The 7,726-nt window shown below is 30.3% G+C and overlaps 2 protein-coding genes across 2 annotated transcripts; one reads left to right on the top strand and one right to left on the bottom strand.

The window, feature by feature from the left end:
- Positions 1-251: 251 nt before the first annotated feature.
- LOC11442536 (uncharacterized) lies at positions 252-3,124 on the top strand. Its single transcript, XM_003620332.3, has 3 exons — positions 252-461; positions 595-673; positions 1,883-3,124. The coding sequence occupies exons 1-3, from the start codon at positions 456-458 to the stop codon at positions 2,467-2,469; spliced, it is 672 nt and encodes a 223-aa protein (XP_003620380.2). The 5' UTR covers positions 252-455; the 3' UTR covers positions 2,470-3,124.
- Positions 3,125-5,689: 2,565 nt separating this feature from the next.
- On the bottom strand, positions 5,690-7,293 carry LOC11435531 (uncharacterized). Its single transcript, XM_003620331.4, has 3 exons — positions 7,154-7,293; positions 6,976-7,054; positions 5,690-6,389 (listed from the first exon to the last, which is right to left on the bottom strand). Exons 1-3 carry the CDS (start codon positions 7,157-7,159, stop codon positions 5,911-5,913), a joined length of 564 nt encoding a protein of 187 aa, XP_003620379.2. The 5' UTR covers positions 7,160-7,293; the 3' UTR covers positions 5,690-5,910.
- Positions 7,294-7,726: the final 433 nt, after the last annotated feature.

Below are 7,726 nucleotides of genomic sequence, written 5' to 3'. Positions count from 1 at the left end.
GACAAATTTTGTCGTGTCATATAGCATTACACATACTTAATAGTTATAATACATATTAAAATTCGTTAATTATTGCAATCAAATCAAAGTATATATAATAAATAATAAGAAGTGGGTTCGTTATATGCACGACCAAATAGTTAAAACAAGGTAAGATCAAGTTGGTAGCTGGCTATAGAGAGAGTTGACTCTAACAACCTCAATTATTCAAAAATTGTTTAGTCTTTTTTTTGTTTTAATCTGCAACTAATTGAACCTTTCACAAAACAATGACAATGTAGCTAATTTATGAGTCAAGTCAACAAGCAATATATCGACAAATACCAATGTATATATCATAGCATAAGTACTACTCACTCTATTCCAAAGCTGAAGACAAATACCAAGAACAACTTTGTGTCCAATCAGAAAAATAAAAGAAGCAAAAAGTTGTTGTTTGTTTCAATTAAGCTAGGATGAAGGTGAGATAATTAGTTAATCATTATTTTGAGTTTTCTTGTTATTTTCCAATTTATTTAGTATTTCTTTTTATTAGTTTTCTTTATCTTTTGTTGTAATTTTATTAACAAACTATTTATTAAATGGCAAATACAGCAAAAGATAGTTATAAAGTTGCAAATGGATTGTGAGAAATGCAGAAACAAAGCACTCAAAACTGCTGCTGAGGTCAAAGGTAATCATCATCTCAATCACTATATTTATTTGAATTATGGATTTAAATTATGGGCTGCAACCGCAATTGGGACCACGATATTGCGGATTTTGAAGTCTTCGCAACAATATCCCAATTACAATTTTGATCGCATTGACTACATTTTACCGTAATATAAAAGTTTGCAGTGTAACGTTAATTGGAATTTAAAACCATAGTTTGCTTTGTAGTTAGAAGTAGGATGAATAAAGCAAAAAAATTATTTAAGGGGACCGGTTTTCCTTAATTATTTTGTTCTTAGATTTGTTATGTTCACAAATTTTCAACCTCAATAAATCTCATGATTTTCATCTATAAAATTGTAAAATCTCACTCTTTTTTTGGTTGTAGATAAAAGGTGGGAGGTTATATGAACTTTTGTGTCACATGAGTTGACTTCACCATGATTTCAATCTTACATATGGATATATATGAAAAAATTTGGGGTACTCAAATACATGTTATCTTCCTAGTATAAATATTAATATCAAAACAACTACATAATTAACAGCAAAAATATTCATTTACAAAAATCAGATATAAATATCATTATGTTTTTTTTTTTTCCTTTTTAATTATATATGTGTGTGGGCAATAAGTGCCCATACAACCAATGTATTGTGTTTGTGTGCACATTTACACATGTAAGACAAATGAGTTGTCTTAATGACACCAATTTAAGTCTCGTGTGGACGAATGTGTACGTATAAGTTAACGGGTTGGTACAAAGACAAAACAATTTCAAAAAACAGAACCAAAAAAATCATTAGAAAAAATTGAAATATTCGCTTTGATTTTATTTTTAAATATAGGTGTTTAAAAATTAAGATAATTAAATTAAATTTTGTCTTCAATTTTTGTCTTTAATACTTAATGATAAAATTAAGTAAAGATTTATTTTCATTATTTTTGTGCATAATTTTTATTGAGAATTCAACTTTTCTTTACAATAAATCGTAGTCAAATATGTTATTTGAACATCAATATACTGATACATGTGTGTTTATCTCTATCTTTCTCTCACTTTACAAACATTTTAAAATTACGCACAAAAACACTTTACACACCATATTTGACATCAATTTTTGGATGTCCTAACATAATTTCTCAATCACAATATATACTTATTTTAGCTAGTGCAAGTTAATTTGTTTGACTCATGATCAAAAACCAAAACATATGCATATATAGGTGTGACTTCAGTATCATTGGAAGGAGATGATAAAGATAAGATATCTGTCACTGGTGATAATGTAGACACAGTTTGCTTAGCCAACATGCTAAAGAAGAAGTTCAACTGTGTCACCATTCTAAGCGTGGAAGAGGTGAAGAAGAAAACCGAGGAGGAAAAAAAGAAAGAAGAAGAAAAGAAAAAAGAAGAAGAAAAGAAAAAGATGATGGAAGCATGTCGTACTGTTTTGTTTGGTTCTTGCAACTCATGTTGCAAGACTAATTGTAATGGTAAGTGTGAAAAATGCACATGTGGAAGTGCAAAATGTGATGGCATACAATGTGTCACAATTTGCTTCAAGTGTGAAAATCCAAAGAGTTGTTGTGAGTGTAAACCTATTATAAAGAGTTGTTGTAACAACAAGAAGTGTGATGATGGTTGCACTCCTAAGAAGCCTCCTTCACCAAAAGTTCAACAATGTCCTCAATGGTGCACATGCTCTAGGTGTTATGGTTATGCTCCATATCAACCTTATTGTAACCCTTGTCCACCACCTAATTACATGGTTTGTTATGACCCAAATCCTGAACCTTGCTCCATCATGTGAGTAAGGACTATGCCTTCAATAAAATTTGCAAGCATGGTGTCATTATAAGATACTCCCTCCCGTTCTATTTACAAGAGAAAATTGACTTTTTAAATACATTGAATAATGTATGTATCTAGTCAAAAACCTAAACGAAATACATAAATTATTTAATGTATCTAAAAAGTAAATTGTCTCTTGTAAATAGGACTGGAGAGAGTACTTGTATACAATAATGATGGAGCAAGGTTCAGGATTTGGGTCATAACAAACCACATAATTAGGTGGTGGATAAGGGTTACAATAAGGTTGATATGGAGCATAACCATAATGCCTTCAATAAAATTTGCAAGCATGGTGTCATTATAAGATACTTGTATACAATAATCTTTTAAGGAAAATAAATAAATAAATTAGTGATGAAAATTTTGAGAGGAGAAAATGTGAAATTCGTCTAAAGAATTGGTGATGAATTTCATATTTTTTTGTCTCTAATTTTGTTACTAATTTTTTTATAGGTCTCATCTCAACAAGTAAGAATAGGGTGTTATTTGGTTTTTCGTATTCATTTACCATGTAAATTTTATGAAGCTGCTTTGTTGTTTTCTTATATTGTTTAAATGAGATTAAGTTGTATATTTTTCATTAATACAGAATAAAAGTATCTTTCAAGTAAGTTTCATTGATCCTTCAAAAAAAAGAGTAAGTTTCATTGAGTAATATGACTCTCCCAAAAGGAAAGGAAACTATATTTGAATCCGGAAGTAGTTATTTGAGAGGGAGTGCAAACCTTGTTGTTTTTGATAATTTTGATTAATTGAAAAAATGTACCAAATTCAAATATAAATGAATGTTTAATCAATGCGATTGTAATTTCTCACAAGTTCATGCGAAATCCTCAAATGTGACGGTGTTGAATTTAAAGTGAATCTAAATAACATTTAGAAAGATAGACACACTATTACAAAAATAACATTTTACATCGGTTATAATTGACTTTTCACATTGGGTACCATCCGATGTAACTAAAGGTGATGTTGTATGTCCACCACATTTAACATCGGGTACATAACAGTGGTGATAAGTTGTTTTCCACATTGACAGTAAATCATTGATTTGATATGTGATCAATTAAACTAAAAAAAATAGGATTTCACATCAGGTGTATCATTGCAACGGATGTCAAATAGGTATAATTCACATCGGGAATAAGTTTGACCAATGTGAATTCTAGTTCCATCTTACATTCATGTACGTATTTCATATATCGTTTACGCAAACTTTGTACGAATTATTCCGTCATTATTGTATACAAGTACTCCTTATGTGTTAGCGATTTTGTACGTATTTCATATATATTATCGTGCTAACACATAGTTAGCACGATATTTTATACGTATTTTATATATATTTTCAATTTTGTATGTATTTCATATATATTATTGAAAATTGAAATACATTATTTCATATTACATTCATCGGGAATAAGTTTCACCAATGGTGGAAAATATATATAACTATGTGTTACCGATTTTGAAAATTGAAACTATGTCTTATTCTTTTTGACAATGAAACTTTGTCTTATGTAACAAGTGTTTGGGATCAAAATCACGTCAATTTTTCTATATAAAATAAAGAAGTAAATCTCAGTATTTTAGTACTCTCTGGATGACCAATTATTCTATTATATTATTTAGAAGACTGACTAGACATTTTATATGATACTAAATCAAATTGATTAATGAAATTAAGCAGGCATTGAAGCCACTTGCAGTTTAATCGGTGTGGCCATTTTGGCAGTATGGATGAGGCCTTAATTAGTTCAAACTTCATTATCCTCCGTATAAATTATATACATAAAAAATGACCGGTTTCCAAAAATATGAAGACGATCCGATTTGGGAAAAGAAAGTGAAAGCAAAAATTATAAATGTTTGAAGAAGAGAAATATAATAAAAGTAAATTAAAACTTTTATTATCCATCCTTGATCGTGACATTAACTCAATTGACTAGGACATATCGACAATTTTGGCCCTCACTTTACGAAAATTGAAGATTTTGACTCCAACATCGACATTGACCTGGTCAAAATCAATGGAGTGTCATCTTTGCAAAATGGGATAAAATTAAAGGGGCAAAAGTGTTATTTTGAAAATTTGAAAGTCAAAATTGCTTGTTTATGAATTAGTTAGGATCGAAACGTGCAATTTAACCTAAAATAACTAATAACATTATTGATAAGATATTAAATGAAGATATAATTTTACTTAAACTTAGGAACAATGATTGAAAATTTGGCTCAAAACTGGTAATGAAGAATTTGCCTAATCGTTGCATGTTCTTGGGGCATCGTGGTATGATCCTGGTATTGAAATTTGGAGCGAGCTACTGAAAAAATCGTGGCCCGTAAGAATGTCACGAGGCACAATTTAAATATAAAGTTCAGTATTGTATTTGGTATGAACTTGTAAATCGTGGCATGATGGGTGCTAATCATGGCACGATTTATCATGATCTGGACTCTACATATAGGTTCGTTATTCAATTTTTTGAGAGAGCTTCAAGAGAGAGAAACTTGGTAAATCAAATCAAGTAACTTTAGGGTTGAGCATATTTGATGAAAGGTTCTTTTGGGTTGGGAAATATTTGTAAATACTTTCGATAGTGATATTTCATTTGAGGAATGATCAAAAAAATTCTTTAGTGTCTTCTCTTCGGATTTATTGTGGGTTTGAGTGACTTGAAAAATGGGAATGGTATATTCTTTGTGAGTTTGTTAGCTAATTTTTTTGTAATCTCGTTATATCACTCTTATCATAGTAGATCGGAGAACTACTCTCTCCTTGAGAGTAAGTCATTTTTTTTTACCATGTTGGGTAAACAAACTTTCTTGTATTCTTTTCTTTCTTATCTTTGTTGTTTTTGTTATACTTATGGTATTGCTTCGCACTTAACTCTAGGTCTATTTGTTGTTGCTACTATTTGAGATTATTTGGTCATTGATTACTACTTTTTTTTGCTCCACACATCTAAATTTATGGGTGTGATTTTATTATTCGTATTCACAAAATATTTAATGACATTAATGACAAGAGAGGAGATAAAGATATCCTCCTACAGTTTATTCTCGCTTAAATATGAAGAAAACAACAAAGTATATTCCTTAAAAAAAATAAAGGAGTATGTAAAATTTACATGATAAATGAATACGAACAAACCAAGAACACCACATTCTTAATAGTTTAAACGGGAATAGAAGAAACAAAAACAATTAAATTCTTCACTAATTCTTTGATCATTATATTTAATGACAAAAACTAAAGAGATGCATTTCACATCTTTTCCTCTCTAAATTTTCGTCACTAATTTACATTTATTTTACTTGCAAGATATCCTTACTCTTGGATATCATATACATGACGCAGCAAGTATTAGGGTTTGGATCATAAACAACCGTACAATTAGGTCCAATAGGGTTTACAATAAGGTTGATATGGAGCACAACACTTAGAGCATGTGCACCATTGAGGACATCGTTGGAAGCATGGTGAAGTAACCTTAGGTGTGCAACCATTGCACTTATTTCCATCACACTTTGAATTTCCACACTTAAAGCTGCAAATAGTAACACAATTTGTGCCATCACATTTTGAACTTTCACACTTTGTGCATGAATTACACTTACCATGACAATTGAAATTGTTGCACTTGCAAGAACCGTGTAAAACAGCATGGCATGCCTCTATCATCTTTTTCTTTTCTTCTTCTTTTTCCTTTTTCTTCTCTGCCTCCGTTTTCTTTTTCACCTCCTCCGTCGTTAGAATGGTGACATTGTTGAACTTCTTCTTCAGCTGGTTTGCTAAGCAAACTATGTCCACATTATCACCGGTCACACATACACGATCCTTATCATCTCCTTCCAATGACACCGAAGTTACACCTATATATATATATATATGCATTGGTTTGGATTTCGGTCATATGATTCACACCAAATAAAAAAAAAAAAAATATGACTCGTTAATTTCATTGTATAGAATTAAAGACAAAAATTGAAGACAACTTCATTTACTTAATTTTTTCAAACTCCAGTATTGCAACAAAACTTAATAGCGATAATTTGGTTATCTCCTTTGAAATTGTTTTGTCGAGAATTTGTACTAACACACCTACTCTTGTAAACATTTCTTGACGAGACCTACTGTCGCGCCACTAAGACAACTCATTTGAGTTACCATGCGAGTGTGCCCGCATGCGCACACACATATATAATCAAACTAGACTCAAAATTATGCTCAAACACGCTTATTTTTTTAGAGGGTGCGAAGGTGACAAGAAAGAAAGAGTGAGAGTTTACAAATATAATTTGTTTTTTTGGCACAACAATGAGAGTTTACAATTTAATAAACAAAAAACATGAGATATAAGGGTGAAACATTGAAAAAATAACATACACGAGAGAAGAAAATAAATTATGGTAATCAAGTTAAGGTAATCAAGTCCCCTTAAACATGAGATTGGCATACCTTTGACCTCAGCAGCAGTTTTGAGGGCTTTGGTTCTGCATTTCTCATTGTCCATTGACAACTTTATAACTATTTTTTGCTGTATTTGTCATTTCACATATAGCTTACTAAGAAAATTATGACAAAGAAAAAGACAAAAAATAAAAGAAAACCTCAAAATAATGTGGTCAGAACATACCTTCATTCTTGCTTAATAATTGAAACAAACAATAACTTTTTGCTTTTTGTTTTTGTGATTGGAAACAAGTAAAGTGGTTGTTGAATAAGTACTTAGTATTTGTACGTTTTATTTGTGGACTTTGACTCATAAATTAGCTACTAAGTCACTGTTATGTGAAAGATTCAATAAGTTGAAAACAGAAATAAAAAGATAAAACTAATAATAATGACAAAAATCTTTGCATAATTGAGGTTGTTGGATTCAACTTTCTTCATAGTCGACTTGTCTTTTAACTTTTTGTTGTTGTATATAACGAATCAAGGTGTTATTAATTATTACTAGAGTTTTGAATGTTTTGTTTTGTTGTTCAAATAAATTAAAACACTTAGAGTATGCAAGAAATACCAAAATGCAAGTAGTACTCATTCACTAAGGTACAAGATTTTTATACTTTCTTTGCTCAAAAAAAAAATGATTTTTATACTTTTTTTTGTGTGTTGCCAAATTTGTTGATTGGCTTTTTTTATGAAAGCAACACGAAGAGATTGGAGAAGACTTTCAATTGATGATAAGTTCTGGAAATGCCAAATT

This window comes from Medicago truncatula, chromosome 6 (genome assembly GCF_003473485.1).
Source record: "Medicago truncatula cultivar Jemalong A17 chromosome 6, MtrunA17r5.0-ANR, whole genome shotgun sequence".
Taxonomy (NCBI): Eukaryota; Viridiplantae; Streptophyta; class Magnoliopsida; order Fabales; family Fabaceae; genus Medicago; species Medicago truncatula.
The sequence above is the reverse complement of the archived record's forward strand: the minus strand, read 5'-3'. Positions and strand labels throughout refer to the sequence as shown.